Consider the following 17,308-nt stretch of genomic DNA (forward strand, 5'->3'; position numbering starts at 1 on the left):
TTCTTTTTTTTTTTTCTTCTTTTTTTTTCTGGCAACATCAGAATCTCTCTGTGCACTTTAGTATCTCCGCCTTTTTCCTCAACAAAGAAGGTACCAAAAAACACCGTTAGCTTCCACTGGAAAATTCCCTTTCCCTGAAGGTGACTAAACACTACTGCTATTTGACTTGGGCTTATATTCAAACCAAGATACTTTCAATCCTTCCAACTCAAATTAGAGCTTTCTCACCATCAGCAGCACACATCATCCTCACTAGTGTTCAAACTCTAATCCTAACCCAGTAGAAAGTTTGCAATCCTTACCTTTAGCATGCCTCATCTGAACAAGTGCTTTTTTTTTTGAGCTGGATCAGAATAGAAGCATCAGGACAGTTAACTCTGCTCTCAAAACAGACCTTGAGGGGTTGTAACATGCTGCTAGATAATCTGTGTGTGAAGTGGCTATTAGGCACACTTTGTATGAGCTAGCTTTTACAGATTATCACTCTGAGGCCATGCAGAGAAGCACAAGCTGAGGCCTGCCACACACAGGCATTTTATGGATGACTGTGACAAATCATAAACAAAGCTGCTAGGAGCTGTGTTGGGACCCCACAGTTCATACAGACAGCTCAACTAACCTAAATATAGTTCATTACTGAGTAGTGCCTCCCAGGTCAGCCATACCTGCCACAACGCAGAAGAAATACTTGGAGAGCCCTGCCAAGGTGTGCAGAAACCATCTCTGGCCTTGGTACTCCCTGCCAGCCACAGGAGTAACAGATACACAACTATCATCAGGCCTCCATCCCTCCTGGCTTCAAATCTCTGCACCTGCCACACCATATAGCAGCATATTCCTTGCAGAAAGTAGCCTATAGTGATTATTTTTAAGAAAGAATTAGGGGGTCCTACTGCAGGATTCAGACAGCACCTACCAACATTTTAAAGGAGGCTACTCCTACTGTTAAAGCCCAGGCCAGAAGCTGGCATATAAAAGCGTTAAAAACAGTCTTTGACTGCCCTCATGTGTCAAAAGTAAGTAAGTAGGCCAGAGAGTGCTATGGTTATTCTGGTTAGAGTCTACAAGACTCAAGCACAATTCTCTTGGGTCTTCCTTCTGCAAGTTTCTCAGCTGAAATGGATGCCAACAGGCCATCTCCTTCCCAGGAGTTTCTCATTTACTTTGTGGCTTTTAATGCTGTTCTTTATAGCATAAGAGGAGTTGCCAGTCACCAGCTACCAGGAGCCAAGATTAATGTACACCAGTGCTCACTGAAGCCTGCCTCAGCCTCCCTGGAAGTGCAACAGGACAGCTAGAGAAACAAGAAGTTCTTGGCACTCACTGTGCTGCTGCTGGGAGGCTTCATCAGTTAAAGGAGTCTGTGCAACAAAGTGATGGTGTAGTTTTGTTATCCCATCTGTCTCCTAGCTTTCAGAGTTGGAAAACTTCATGGGTTGGGGGACTTGGTCTTGGTCCTCAAAACTGCTGGCACAAAGACTGGTTAAACTTGCATGGCCACCAGCAGCTAGAAGATTAAATAAGGACTTAGCTACACTTTTGAGTAAGACAATACTGCAGTGGCCAAAGCTGGGTAACCTCATCCCTAGGCTTCCTGCAGTTTACTTAAGTCAAGCAGGATGTCTTCACCTACCCCTACAATGTGCAGAATTCATGCAGTAGATCTTCGCCTAGGCATTAGGAGAGAAATGGATGTAACTGGCACCTCCAGGAGCCTGTCATACAATCAGTTGCAAATAAGATTAAATACTCTGAGAAAATACAGTTAGAAACCTCCCGTATTACTGAGTCATACTTACAGTTCCTTCTGGATCCACTAAAAGAAGGTGTTTGGCTTGTCCATTTTGCATGCCTGTCAACACGTAAGAACCTGCATTTGTGGTACTCTTTCTCACAAGGAAGTCTCCACATTTCTTTAACAGCTGTTCAGCTTCTTTCCTACTCATCTCTCCTTGATACCATGGCTCTATACTCAGCTCTTCTGTTGTAGTCCAGTCAGCAGCTCTACATAAGAGAGGACTAGTACATTCAACAGAAGTCAATTTACTGAGCACAGGCTGAGATGTTTGGTTCTTGAGGGCATCTTCAAATGATTCTGGTTGTGGAAATAAAACAAGTGCAAGATTATTCAGAGGTAAATCATATTGCAAAACAATGATATTCCAGTCATTTTAAACTGTACTTATTTTGTGTTCCAGCAGCTTCTCTTTATCTTTAGGAAAAAAAAAAAAAGAGAGAGAGAGAGAGAGCTGTGGTGCTGGGCCTACTGATTTATGTCATATACTAAGACCAAGGAGTGTAATATGTTAAAATAGTATGTGACATGCAGAAAAATAGTGACAAAAATCAAGTGAACCTTGGCAGGAGCTTTTGAAACATACTGATTTTTTTCAGAAATGGCCATTGTCAACAGTTGTATTTATATAACCTGGTACAGAGCAAAGCTGTCCTTTTGCCTTACCAGTTACATCATTCAGTCTCATTTCAAATAAATTGCATAATACTGGTGCCCAAAGTCAATATAATCATATCTGTTCCATCATCAAGCAACATACCCATTTAACAGTTATCCATTACTGAGTCTCCAGCCTACTGGTATCTCTAGAAAGATTCAGTCACAATGATTACTCTGCCTCTTCCAAGCCTCAGCTTAGGGAGGGGACTTTGTGACACAGAGGCAGACTGGCACCTGTAGTGTGATTTACCTCAGTGAAATCAGCCTTTGAGAAACAATATTTTAAATTTCAGCTGAATCTTTAATCACAGAATCACAGAATCACAGAATTGTAGGGGTTGGAAAGGACCTCTAGAGATCATCGAGACCAACCCCCCCTGCCAAAGCAGGTTCCCTACACCAGGTCGCACAGGTAGGCGTCCAGGCGAGACTTGAATATCTCCAGAGAAGGAGACTCCACAACCTCCCTGGGCAGCCTGTTCCAGTGCTCCGTCACCCTCACCGTGAAGAAGTTCTTACGCACATTCGTGTGAAACTTCCTATGCTGCAGCTTATGTCCGTTTCCCCTCGTCCTGTCTCCACTTACCACCGAAAAGAGACTGGCCTCAACACTATGGCCGCCACACCTCAGATATTTATAAACCTGGATCAGGTCCCCTCTCAGTCATCTTTTCTCAAGGCTAAACAGACCCAGTTCACTTAGCCTTTCTTCATAGGGGAGATGCTCCAGGCCCTCCACCATCTTTGTGGCCCTCTGCTGGACTCTTTCCAAGAGATCCCTGTCTTTTTTGTACTGGGGAGCCCAGAACTGGACACAGTACTCCAGATGAGGCCTTACCAGGGCAGAGTAGAGGGGGAGGACTACCTCCCTCGGCCTGCTGGACACGCCCTTCTTAATGCACCCCAGAATGCCATTGGCCTTTTTGGCTACGAGGGCACACTGCTGGCTCATGGCCAACCTGTCGTCCACCAGGACGCCCAGGTCCCTCTCTGCAGAGCTCCTCTCCAGCAGCTCATCCCCCAGCCTGTATTGGTGCATGCAATTATTCCTCCCTAGGTGTAAGACCCTACACTTGCTTTTGTTGAACCTCATCCGGTTTCTTACTGCCCAGCTCTCCAGCCTGTCCAGGTCTCGCTGAATGGCAGCACAGCCTTCAGGCGTGTCAGCCAATCCTCCCAACTTCATATCATCAGCAAACTTGCTGAGGGTGGCCACTATCCCCTCATCAAGGTCATTGATGAAGACGTTGAACAACACCGGACCCAGCACAGACCCCTGGGGGACACCACTGGTCACAGGTCTCCAGCCAGACTCTGCACCACCAACGACGACCCTCTGCGCTCTGCCAGTCAGCCAGTTCTCAACCCACCTCACTGTCCACTCATCTATCCCACACTTCCTCAGCTTTGTTATAAGGATGTCGTGGGAGACAATATCAAATGCCTTTCTAAAATCAAGGTAGACTACATCTACCGCTCTTCCCCCATCCACCCAGCATGTGACAGCATCATAGAAGGCCACCAAGTTGGTCAAGCACGACCTCCCCTTGGTGAACCCATGCTGACTACTCCTGATAACCTCCTTTTCTCCCAGTTGTCTGGAGATGGTATCCAGCACAAACTGTTCCATCACCTTTCCAGGGACAGAGGTGAGGCTGACAGGCCTATAATTACCCGGATCTTCCTTCTTGCCCTTTTTGAAGACCGGAGTGACACTGGCTATCCTCCAGTCTTCAGGGACCTCCCCTGTTATCCAAGACCTCTCAAAAATGACGAAGAGCGGTTCAGCAATGACCTCCGCCAGCTCCCTCAGCACACATGGATAGCTAGGTAGGAATTGTAGTCCTACCCAGAGGAAGAGATAACATACTCTTGTGATTTCCCACTCAGATTCCATGCTGCATACAGTTTTTGCTGTATACATTGGCTTTTTATTAACACATACTTAGGGCAGGCAAGGAGGTAGTTCTCCAGCCATTCACTCACTTTCTTGCATGACGAGGTCCATGACTAAATTTCCTTCTGACACAGATAGCCATGATGCTATGGACAACAAAAGTTTCAGCTCAGATTAACAAAGATCTAGTATAAACTAGCTTCAAGACTTTGGTCAACTGCATCTTTAATCATGTCAGATATGAAACCCCTGTGATTTCTAAAATTTATCTTAAGTTCTCTGGAACATTAAAATTCCATCTGGACAATTCTATAATTATTTGTATGCAGAATTAACGCAAAATATATTGATTTTCCTGTTAGAAAGGGAATGAAAAGAAAGGAAGCTTACTCATGTCGAACAGATCCTTTCCTGCGCTGCTCTCTTTGGTACTATCTGTGTTTCCACTGATGTCACTTTCAGCATCTGCCTGAAGTGCCAATAGTGTCTCCATATTTATATGCTGTGTGTTCACATATGTTGGCATCTCTGCTGTTGCGGTTGCTTCTGATTTCCCTTTTGGCATACTATAAATATCTAGGGATCCCAGAAAATTTAAGAGATTTTTTTTTTCTTCTTACTTTTTTTATTTTACAGAACAGTGTTGTTAGAAAGATCAGATGATAAAATCACAACCCATCATCATAGGTTTAAAATTCACTGGAATGGGAGCTGGAAAGATAGTAACTGATGCACCTTGTAGGAAAAATGCTGATGAGTGGACAGAACTGTGTTTCAATGAATTTAAATTATTCAAGAAGGAAGGGAATTCTTTGTAAATAAAGACTGTGAGCTTCAAAACTAATATTCAGCTGGGGACTTGTGAGGAAAGGAAATTAAACAAAATCCCCAAATTGCTGCACATTAACAGCAGATAACATATTCCAGCATTTGAAAACAGAGTCCCCAGAAACACCCCAAAGCTGTCACTTATGGATGGATGGGGTAAAATTTGATACAGACATTTTGATGTGATCTCCTTATAATTTACAGGCAACAGAAAATTACACAGTATTTGTTACTTTTAGAACACAAATCATGTGCAAACACATGCATTATTCCATATTTTAAAATAGCTGCTGACTTTAGGCCCTTCCTTTGGAAACTCCATCTTGCATATTCTCATGGATCAGATTTTCCAAAAAGACGAAACAGCCTGTCTTTAAATACTACACAGTTTAAGACATGGCAAGCCAGATAGCTGAAAGTTTGGGCCAAATCCATGTATGAGTTGTTCTGCAAAATATACATTTTTATAAAACTGTACATTAAATAATTTATCCAGAGGCATTTATCATATGCTTTACACTGATATCATCAATAAATTCTTATCAAAAGGAAGTCAGTGAGTGCATTTCATTGCCTTAAGGCTTCAAGGCATCAGACTGCCACATGTTTTGCACATCCAAGATGTCTTGCAGTATTAAAGATAAAACTAGCAAGTCTCACCTTGCTTAACAGTCTCCTGATGCCAGTCTTCATTGAATTTGTCTCCTAATTGACGATTCTGGTAATAGACTTTCTCTGTTCTCATTCCTGCTGCAAACTAGAATGGACACATGTGCAAAGAAAATCTTTAAAACACTGTGGTATATTATGAGTGGTTTGGACAATTCCCTCGGTTGTATTCTGTGTACTCCCATTCTTTATTTCTGATTTATTATTGTGCCAAAACATATATCTCAGAAATGTGTGTAGGAGTAAATATATTACTGGTGACCTTCATGAAAACTTCACTCCTTCCTGCTTTTATTAATTTCAAATGACGCTTCAGAGCATTTGCCTCCACAGGCAGCCCTAACATCCTATGTGAAAAGAAACTACACGTAGGATCAATGGACACCTCAAGCACTCTCCAAAGTTGAAAAACTCACATTGTTACTGGAGTACTCACTCAGGTATTGGTAGGAGAATCTTTTCTGAAGACAGGGCCCTTAGAGATTTCAGCAGAATTGGGCAGGATCTAAAACACTTACATAGCTATGTAGGTACTGCAGTTAAACTTCCAACCACAATGCTGGCAGAAATATCTTAGCTGGCTTCATTTCAGTGAAGATGAAAGATCTACGTATGAATCTGTCTGAATACTAACTGCTGCTGAGTTATTAACATAAGTAACTTAGCAATGACTACGCTAGACTGTTCAAAAGCCTCTGTATCATTATTTTTCCAGTTAGTGTGTACTCATTTCATATTGAGACAGATGTGGTGTTTACAAATACAGTAATCCTGAATGGGTTTATCTTCCTTGAACCTACATAATTTTTTAACACCACAAAGAATTAATCTCTCTTTGCCTTCAAAATGCCTAATCTGTTGTCTCCTAGATCTTCACTGATCATTCAAAATTGAACTAGCCACACATTTATGTACCCACTTTAAAAGACTTTTTTTCAGATCCATCTGTGAGAAAGCAGAGATGCAATTGCACTGACCTGAGCTGTGTCTGCAGCAGTGGGAATCTTTGCTTTGAGTCTGGCATCAATGAAGCCACCAGAAGGAGGCATTTTATTTGGGATATTATTATAATAGGGATGTTCTGCTGCTGCACTCTCTTCCTCCATCAATGGCTCATCAAAACTCTGCATCCTATAAGAAAATGAGTGCTTCATTTTATCCTTCACTCACAAAGCATTTACAGATACTTGCAGCATGTTAAAACTGCTTGTCAGGGAATCACTTCTGCATCTTATTTGGAAAACTCAGATACCATTATAAGTCAGGAAGGAATGATGGATTGTGCAGCAGACTCTTCCTTGGACAAATTTGCTTTAATTTTTTTAAAACTCCCTTTGCAATGGGTGAAATTCCTTAGTCTCAGTAAGCGATGTTTTTACTTACCTTCAACAATCAGTATAAACTGCATTAGCAAAATACATGATTTAATTTCAAATATCCTACGGTATCCTTTGTTGTATTATTACTTCATTGATTGACTAAGCTCTAAATCACTGTCTTTAATTTTACCTACTCTAGCACCAGTAAATCTTCAAAGTTATCCCAGTAACTCTGGAATAACTTCATGAAATCAAGAGATTGAATCTGTGATTTCAGTCGGAATTTAACATTTTTTACATCACTAGTCACACTGGAAGCCCAGCAACTCTAGTTCACTTCATCTAAATTGACAGAGTGACTATGAGAGTAACAACAATAAGGAAATGTCACAAATTACACTCATTTTTAGCCATCCAGATCTGTATATAAACAGAGAATACATGATCATTTTAGTTATTGTACTATGGAATCCAGATTTACCCCATTTTTTTAAAATGGTTGTGTTCCTTTCATATTAATTAGGCAAACCCTGATTTGCCAATTTAGCAGAACTCTATTTCTGAAGCATGTAAATCCTTTTCCTCTTCAGCTATTTTTTCTACAGCACATTTTAATAAATAAATAGAAAGTAGTAGATTCTTTAGCAGTCTTCTGTAATCATATTCACCTATTATGGAAAGTAGATATCTTAGAGGGGCACTGCAAGTATTGCTTAAATCGAAGCTCAAATGCTTGTCCAATGGTGCTGATAACATCCTGGGCAAGGCCATCACAGCATTCCAGTATATGGCAAGCTACAAGAAAAAGATTAACACATAGAAATTGTTACTTATATTAGAGTGCATGCAGTGCAGCAGGGATTCGCTGACCTGTGACAAAGCATCTACATGTCAGGCATAGTTGCCCTATTCATGGTATGCTTATTTCAATAAACCCTAAAGCAAGCACAGTGAATTTCACACAATGGAATATTTAAAGGTTAAATAAAATTACTATGGCTTATATCTGTAATAGGTGAGAGCACAAATCAGGTCCACAATGTTAACAGGTCCGTAAAGACTGTAAACCTCCTAAAAACTCATCTGTAATTACCTGAAGATAACTGCAAGAAAATTCTGAGGTTTAAGTTGAGTTTATATAGACATTAGTAAATATTAATAACAACACCAACTATAAAATACTTAACCACTCCATATTTCGTTTTCACTAATTTTATCTCACTTTAGTTTTATCCCAGACTCCCATGACTACAGTGTTGGAATGGAAGGATAAAGGCTTTTAAGGAAGGACAGGCAAGGGAGGTAAAGCGGAGGTGTCACACTCTATGTCAATGACAAGCTGGAGCACACAGAGTTCTGTCCAGGGATGAACGAGGAGCTGACTGAGAATTCATGGGTAAGAATTAAAAGGAAGAAAGGGTTGCTGACATTATACTGGGGGCCTGCTACAGGTCACCTGGCCAGGAGAAGCAAGCAAATGAAGCCTTCTACTAAGACAGTTAACCTCTCATTCACAAACCTTGTCTTCATGGGGGCCTTCAACAACTCTGATATCATTTGGAGGGACAAAACAGAAGGACCTAAGCAATCCAGGAGGTCTCCTAGAGTGTGTTGATGGTAAGTTTGTTTTCCAAGTGATAAAGGAATCAAAAAGGAGATGTGCTATGCTGGACCTCACTCTTGTCAATAAGAAGAAGCCTGTGGGGAATGTGAAGCTGAAAGGCAGCCTTGGCTGCAGTGACCATGAAATTCAAGACTTCAAGATCCTTAGAACAGTAAGGAGAGCACACAGTGAGCTCAGTATCCTGGACTTCAGCTGAGGAGACTTGGCCTTTTCAAGGATCTGCTTGGTTAAGTACTGTTGGGTACTTACTTCCCTCAAGGGTAGAGCCCTTGAAGGAAGAGGGGACCAAGAAAGCTGGCTAATATTCAATTATCATCTCTTCTCTATCCAAGAGCAATGTATCCCAGCAAAGAAGTCAGGCAAAATGCTAGGAGGACTGCATGAATGAACAAGGAGTTCCTAGCCAAATTCAAACACAAAAAGAGAGCCTACAGAGGATAGAAACAAGAATAGGTAACATGGGAAGAAAACAGAGATATTGTCCAAGCAGCCAGAAATTAAGTCAGGAAAGCTAAGGCCCAGACAGAATTGAATCTGGCCAGGGAATCAAGAGCAAAATGCAAGGATAGCAAGGCTATTCTAATAATATCTAATAATTTTTGTTCAATTGCAGCAATTGAGAGGAGTATCCAAAGACTGTGAAGAAGCAATCACTCCTATCTTAAAGAAGGATGAGAAGGATGACCCAGAGAACTAAAGGCCAGTCAGCCGCACCTTGGTCCCTGGGAAGATAATGGATCCAGTTAATTATGGAAATGACTTCCAGACACAGGAAGGAGAAGATTAGCAGTAATCAGCACAGATTCATCAAGAGGACACCACGTCTGGCCAAAATGCTAAGCTTCTAGTATAAAATCACAAGTCGGCTGGATGAGGGAGGAGGGGTACGTATTGTCTTCCTGGACTTCAGAAAGACTTTCAGCACTGTCCCATATAGTTTCTTCTCATAGAGAAGCTGTTGAAGTATGGGCTGGATGAGCAGGCAATGAAGCAGATTAAAAGCCGGCTGAACAGCTGGACACAGGTGGTAGTGGTCAGAGGTGCAAAATCTAGTTGGAGCACCCCAGGAGTCGATATTGGATCCAGTCCTGCTTAGTATCATCTTTAACAATCTGGACAATGGAGTAGAGTGCACCCTCAGTATGACCTCAAGGATGACACAAAACTGGTGACTGAGTAACTAAGTCAACAGAGGGGACAAGCAGTCATCCAGAGGGACCTTGATAGGATGAAAGGGTAGTCTGACAAGATAGGATGAAAGGGTAGTCTGACAAGAGCCTCAAAAAGTTCAACAAGTAAAGTACAGAGTCCTGCACATGGGGAGGAAGAGCCCCGTGCACTAGTACATGCTGGACACCACCCAGCTGGAAGGCTGGTAGAAGAGTAGTAACTATGATCCTGGACCCTGATATCCATGTAATACAAAGGAATGGAACATTTTCCAATGTATCTCTATGGAGTGAGACACTCCCAGCAAACTGCAGTGTCACTGGGGAGCACAGAACCAGGACCCCAGTTAATTCCATCCACGACATCTTTCGAGGTCTCTGTTACATAGGCGGTGAGGAGAGTGGCACAGAATTGTAGAACCACAGAATCACAGAGTTGGAAGGGACGTCTAGAAATAATCAAGTCCAGCCCTCTGCTACAGTATATTCCTCAGAACACAATACACAAGAAAGCATGCAGGTGGATTTTTAATATCTCCAGGGAAGGAGACTCCACAAACTCTCTGGGCAGCCTCATTCATTGCTCTGTCACCCTTAACAAAGTTTTTTCTCATGTTTATATGGAGCTTCCTGTGTTCCAGTTTATGCCCACTGCCCCTTGTTTTGTCACTGGGCATTGCTGAAAATAGACTGGCTCTATCCATTTGACTCTTACCCTTGAGCTACTCATTAAATATTGTTAAGATCTCCTTTCAGTCTTCTTTTGTCCAGACTGAATAGGTCTCTCAGCCTTTCCTCATAAAGGAGATGCACCAGGCCACTCGTCATCTTTGTGACCACCTCTCTCTCTCCAGAAGTTCATTGTCTTTCTTGAACTGAGGAGCCCATAACAGGACACAGTACTCTAGGATGTGGCCTCAACTTGCTCCACCTGACGGCCATGCTCTTTTTGATGCACCATGGAATACCACTGGCTTTCTTGTCCACAAGGGCACATTGCTAGTACATGGTCAAACTATTGGTTAGCAACACTAGCTTTGTTCCCAGAGGAGATCAAGAAACATCTATCAGCTGATTAAGCATGTAAGTCAGTCCTAGTCTCAGATAGGAGGATATCTCAGAGGTATCACCTTATGTGGCAACATAAATGAGTGAACTCACAAAGATTCCACTTAACAGACTAGGAATGTAGAAGAGCTGGAAGCAAAAGATCTGAACAAGCAACATCTCTCTAACATTATTAAAATCTCGAGCAAATTCATCTTCCATACTCAGTGCTGGACAGGAACAGTCTACTGGCTACAGTCTGGATTGGATTTGAGACTCTGGCTCTTTTCCAAGCACTCCATAGTACCATGAGATGTCCTACCTGGCTACTTTAATAATTTGAATATAAATTCTTTACTTGAAAAACTGTACTTTAGGGTATGCTCAGTTCCCAGCTCAGTGGAATCAAAAGCTTTGGATGCCAATGTCCTACAAACGCATGATCATGACAGTTTTGCATAAATCTAGTTAAAGCAATGTAGAGAGATTCAGAAAGTCTAACAACGGCTTCCCAGTGGCGGTCTGTTTGACAAACTTCATAAAAGACCAGATTAAAGAGTAAACAAACCTGCAGTCATGTGGATAAATGCTAAAGCTGTTGTAGCAGATTCTGAGCTCATCATGAGTGCTGCTCTGCTAAACAAATTCAGAGATGCAGTCTTCTCACCTTACAGCATTTGCTCTCTCTTCTAGCAGATTAAAGCAATACCTAATTCAGGGAAAATGGCCGTAACTTCACACTGAACATGGATCTGTCAGCCAAAACCAGGAACCTCCATGTATTCAAAGACAGAGTCTGATAAAGCTAGCATCAGGATATTTGCTCTTTATAGTCTCTGCAACAGTGCTAGTGATGGTGAACAATCAGCCCCAGATAAGCTGCAGACATATCTCCTTGAAAGTGGACTCAGAGTAGTTAAGTCAAAGAAAGCTACAATTTTTGCACTCTGTAAGTAGTAGCGCATTTAAAGAGCCCACACTGCTCACTGCTAAACCTGTCTGGAACTGAAATAAAGCATGAGTCACTAAGTAATTTCAGTGGGTGACACAATGAGTAACCTGTTTCCTTGGATACATGAATGGAGGTAGGAAATGTGCTTCTTATAAAAGAATGAGAAGGTTTGGGTCACACAGACATGATTTTTTGTGTATATTACAGTGGAAGACGAATAGACCTTAGCTAGCCAGATGCAGAATATAAAGCATGCAGAAAGCTTTTCCAGCCTTGGGAAGAAATTAGTTTAATGGACGTGCAAGCTGTGACACAGCACTAGCCCTAGTGTCAGTAAGAGGAGCAGTAACAATTTTGAGAGATACAGGAGTAAATTTGAACTCCTTTCTGAAGTGATTTGCAGACAACTCAAAGGCTGTCCAGTGATGGTGAAAGACAGCAACTTGGATCCCTTGCTAAATTATACTTTTTAAAAATGCTAAGCACATGCAAAGTCACTGATTTACAAGCTTCTAATGTATATATATATATACTGTTGGGGAAACCTCTTACAGAAGGCTGTAACTCAAAAGAGTTAAAGATCATAGAATCATGGAATTGTTCAGGTTGGAAAAGATCTTGAAGATCATCAAGTCCAACTGCAACCTAACCATACTACCATAAATCTAACAACCCATCACTAAATCATGTCCCTGAGCACCACATCCAAACGGTTTTTAAACCCCTCCAGGGATGGTGACTCAACTTCCTCCCTGGAGAGCCTATTGCAGTGCTTAACCACCCTTTTTGTAAAGAAGTTTTTCCTAATATCCAATCTAAACCTCCCCTGGCACAAGTTGAGGCCATTTCCCCTTGTCCTGTCACCTGTCACCAGTGAGAAGAGACCAACCCCGCTCTTGTTGGGTTACCTTTCAGGTATTTGAAGAGAGCAATAAGGTCTCCCCTCAGCCTCCTCATCCCCAGACTAAACAGCCCCAGTTCGTTCAGTCAGTCCTCATATGGTATATTCTTCAAGCACTTCCAAGCCTTGCTGCCCTTCTTTGGACCTACTCCAGCACCTCAATGTCCTTTCTGTACTGAGGTGCCCAAAACTGAACAAGAACTCAAGATCACTGCATGAAAGTATTTCACCTGAGATAACAGTGCTCCATGGCAGTGGAAAGGGCTAATTTAAAAGGGCTCTATTATAGATTGCTGAGACTAATACTAGACTACTCCAAAAAATAACAGATATCATCTACATTTTTAATATAAAGCAGAAAAGGAGGAACAAATTATTTGAAGGATGGAGGACATGAACAGCTGGGGACCTACAGAATCCATTCAGACAAATTTTTCCTGAAAATTGACAAGTGACTTGGTATAAATGCACTACAAGGAAACAATATCAGGTACTTTGATTATTTCTTAATCTAGAATAGACTAGCATAACACAACTATGACAGGAATTTAAGTGTAAATGCATTTGAGTTAGATATAAGGTCCAGAGTCCATAAAGCAGTTTTTATATAAAATCCATTCACAGAGGAAAACAGAATGCAGGTTTTCTCCAGACCCTACAGTGCACATATCTGTCCTTAGCATGGGAAATTACCAGGTAAACCATTACATTGCCTCTGAGATCTCTGGAACCAAGTTCAGCAGAACAGTACTGCTAAAGGAGAGAGAGTGAAGTCCTGCTGTGCATCATATAGCCTCCAGTCTGATGCCTGAGCCTTGCAACAGAGAGGTACACCAGATTAAAACATAACAAGCATGATGAGGAACTATCTCCCTACCTCCTACTCCTCCAAAGATGTCTGGGTTCTTCATTAATATTTAGCATATTTATGTTTTTAGCAGATGTACTGAGTTAATGCTGTCAAATCTGGACATTTCTGAACAAGGACACAACAGATTGCTGAAATATCTAGGATAAGTAAAGGTCACAAAATACGGAAGGTATCAAATTAGTTGTGCTGATGGTAGCAGTTCCAGAGCTGGAGTAAAAGTATCTAAATTCTGTAGAAATCCTGTTGAAAATCTTTGGACATGCTTTGGAGCTAGTCTTTTTCCTCTATGAATCTATGATAATAAATAGATTCTCAGGAACATTATACAATATTCTGCATCCAGCACTAAGACCTAGTGATGCCTTCTGCATTACAAACAGGAATGTTTTATGTATCTATTATTACACACTGTAATTCACACTTTTTATAATTTGCTATTATATTTGAGACTGTACCAGATCTCAGTCTTTGAACACAATCAGCAACAGGTTCTCTATTCCTGACTTTTCACTGACAAAGAAATAGAACCTGGAATCTGCATTAATAAAACTTCACAGAGAAAGAAGATTTACAGCCTCCAGCAAGCTGGTTCAAAAGCTCACACTTGGTAAAGATATCTGACTCTATCAGGAAGAATATGTCATATACTGAGCTCTGACAGATTCAGCCTCTTAATCACAAGAGTTAATCAGAGGACTGCTTCTTGCATCTTGATTGAGGCTAGGTATGAGTCAGCTGTTGACTAGAAGCTTGTGCAGACAGGCTTTTGATTTAAAAGATGAAGAAAATCTGAGTGAAATTTAGAAATAAACTACAGAAAAGGCCTGCTCCAGGTTTCAGAACCAACATGCATATGACTGTTCTTTATTGCTACACAATTGTTCCATTATTCTGTCCAAGGCAATGTTTTATTGGGCTACATTTTTTTCTGGGAACAAAAGAAGTCTGAATTACATAATAAATAGTCCATGTTTCTCCAGGGAAAATAGATGCCAAACAGACATTTCTAACTTACCTCTCCGATTAACAGGATCCTTAGCTACATATGCAACATAGTCAGTTGTATCCTGAAAAAAAGTTAGCAATATTGAATGCCAAAAAATTTGCACAGATTAAATCAAATTATCGCAGTCCAGAGTACATAATCCTGTGAGCATGAGCTCAATATGACATGTTTTGTTCTCCAGTTATGCACTACTTAAAATGAATAAAAACACTAAGTGTTTTGGTATGATGATCTATGCCAGCATAACTTAAAAATCTCTTTCAAGGTTCTTGAAAATCAATTAAACAAATCTAGTAAAATGTGGATAAGGGCTAATTTGGAGGGGAATAGAAATTTCAAGTCCTCATCTTTCAAGTACCCAGAGAGTTTGTTTCAGAATACGAATAAGCAATGGGGTCCGTGACAGAAAAAGTAGGACTGACGGCCCTCAGAAATATTGAGCAGTGTAGTTCATTCATGGGTAACAAGAGGGTGTATTTACATTAGTGGCTACAATTACATACAGCACAGAGGTGATCAACCATGGCTAGGCTGTCACAAGCAATCTTCCAGGACAGTCTCCTGCCCACAGGCAGTTCTTAACCATCCCCATTCCCACAAGCCAGGTGGATCTTCTGAAAAGAGTTCATGTCCTCTTTTAGGATATTTTTTCTGCACTCCTATCACCTTCACACACTGTATATCTTCACGCAGATGAAGGAGAAAGGACAGTGCTCCCAGGAAATGTGAGGTCTGCTGGCACATCTGGAAAATGCCAGGTATTCCTGATGTAATCAGGAAGTTTGGGTTAAATCCAGCATCTCCTAACATGCCTGGCTAGTGATGTATATCTAAAACTAATTGAGACATATATAGGATATATACTAATCCAATACAGTTGACTATTATACCAAGATCTTATGTCATAACAAACATCAATATACAATTAAATGACAGATTTCTTTAATTTAGCTCCCCCTGAAACAAGCACATATACACCCCTACCAAATCACTGCTACCTGTATATACAATTTCCTTCCTAAGGAGAGGATAGGGGAAACGATGAAGTACATTCATGGTTTTGATGACAGATGAATAGTCATATCACTTAATGCTCTATTGAAAGACACTCAGGCACAGTGCTAATGAAGTTGGTCTGTTAAAAAAAAAAAAAGAAGAACAGAAAAGTGCAGACCAGCCCTAGCATTTTTTCTAGTAATTTCTTAAGCACCCAGTGACACAGTGTCTGGGCAACAACTTGGAAGTAATGATGCATATTAGTCAGCAAGGGGGGAAGTAGTTAAGTCCATAATAGCAAAAAAAATAGGGACAAAGTAAAGGCCTGAGAGTTGTCTCACAGTTGCTCATATTTGCCTGCAGTGGTTTCCCATGCAATGCCCTGAAACTATTCAAAGGGACAGCACATGCTGGGCACCAATCCCAGAAGACCACTGGAAGGGAAGGGAGTAGATCTGCAGGTGCAAATTGCATTGTGCTGTTTGGTTTTGGGGTCTTAAAGCAGACCACAAGTCATTTTGTTTATTAATACAGACATAGTTAATAGACATATTTATGCCTGAGTAAATCTTAGATTTACCTCACAGCATTTCTGCGTGTGAGTATGAGAGACTGGAACCACCTACTCTTTATTTTTTCTAAAGCCTCTTCAGACACAAACTATGATGAACCAGTAAAGACAATAGGTGAGCACATTTAAAAGTGAATAAATTATAAGGGTCTCATCAAAAGGGTATGCTTTCAGAGGCATCAGCTGGGCAGAAACTGATAAACTGCTGTCCTCAAGACCTCTGACAGACTTGCCTCTGAAATCTCAACAGGCAACACCAAAGGCAAATGTCTTGTCTAGCAGTCTGGAAACAACCATCTGAATAAGTATGGATGAAAAAAGTTTACTGTATTATAAGGAGGGACTAAAGATCACTAAACCAGAACAAACACAGTTTTAGAAGTAAATGACTGACTCATTGCAAAGAGGAATATTGCAAATATGTATGTGGTATTCAAGAAGTTCTACAAGACCAAGGAACACATTATATAACACATATATTTTCAGTTATGAAGGTAATTAACACTTAGAGAGTAGAAGGAAAGTTGCAAAGGAAATAGCTAGGAAAAACGTGTGACAGAAAACCTGAGCAGAAAAAATGGATGGGTTGAGGAGTAGCGGCAAACTCACTTCTGGATAAATCAAACTTCAAAATTCAGTATAAGGGAAGTATTCCCTGGAGTAGTTCAGGCACAGATCTGAGCTTCTCATGTTTTGTGCAGTATGGCCTTTCTCCCTACATCTGAAATCTTATAGAATGAGACGAGTGTACGGACTAGGACTCAACTGCGCTTGGGGGATAAATTTTGTTGACAGCAATCTTCAAGCAAGTGGACATAATTAAAGGGCTGATGAAAGTTTTGTCTGAATAACTCACAGGTAGGTTAAATAAAGCCCCCCTTTATCACATCCCTAACATTCGCCTTCTCTCCCGTGCTCTCGTGACAAAGGAACCACCAAGAGTTGTCATGGGGTTATCCCTAGATATAAGTCCGTGACAGGGGGGCACAGGCCCCTGGAAAAA

The 17,308-nt window shown here is 41.1% G+C and overlaps 1 protein-coding gene across 1 annotated transcript; it reads right to left on the reverse strand.

Annotated features, from left to right (window-relative positions):
• Positions 1 to 1,333: 1,333 nt before the first annotated feature.
• Positions 1,334 to 16,292, reverse strand: LOC104915135 (SHC-transforming protein 3). Its single transcript, XM_031557335.1, has 7 exons — positions 14,748 to 16,292; positions 7,837 to 7,963; positions 6,827 to 6,980; positions 5,841 to 5,937; positions 4,743 to 4,928; positions 1,800 to 2,095; positions 1,334 to 1,715 (listed from the first exon to the last, which is right to left on the reverse strand). The coding sequence occupies exons 3-7, from the start codon at positions 6,977 to 6,979 to the stop codon at positions 1,671 to 1,673; spliced, it is 777 nt and encodes a 258-aa protein (XP_031413195.1). The 5' UTR covers position 6,980; positions 7,837 to 7,963; positions 14,748 to 16,292; the 3' UTR covers positions 1,334 to 1,670.
• Positions 16,293 to 17,308: the final 1,016 nt, after the last annotated feature.

The sequence above is a fragment of the Meleagris gallopavo genome, chromosome Z (assembly GCF_000146605.3).
Source record: "Meleagris gallopavo isolate NT-WF06-2002-E0010 breed Aviagen turkey brand Nicholas breeding stock chromosome Z, Turkey_5.1, whole genome shotgun sequence".
Lineage (NCBI taxonomy): Eukaryota > Metazoa > Chordata > Aves > Galliformes > Phasianidae > Meleagris > Meleagris gallopavo.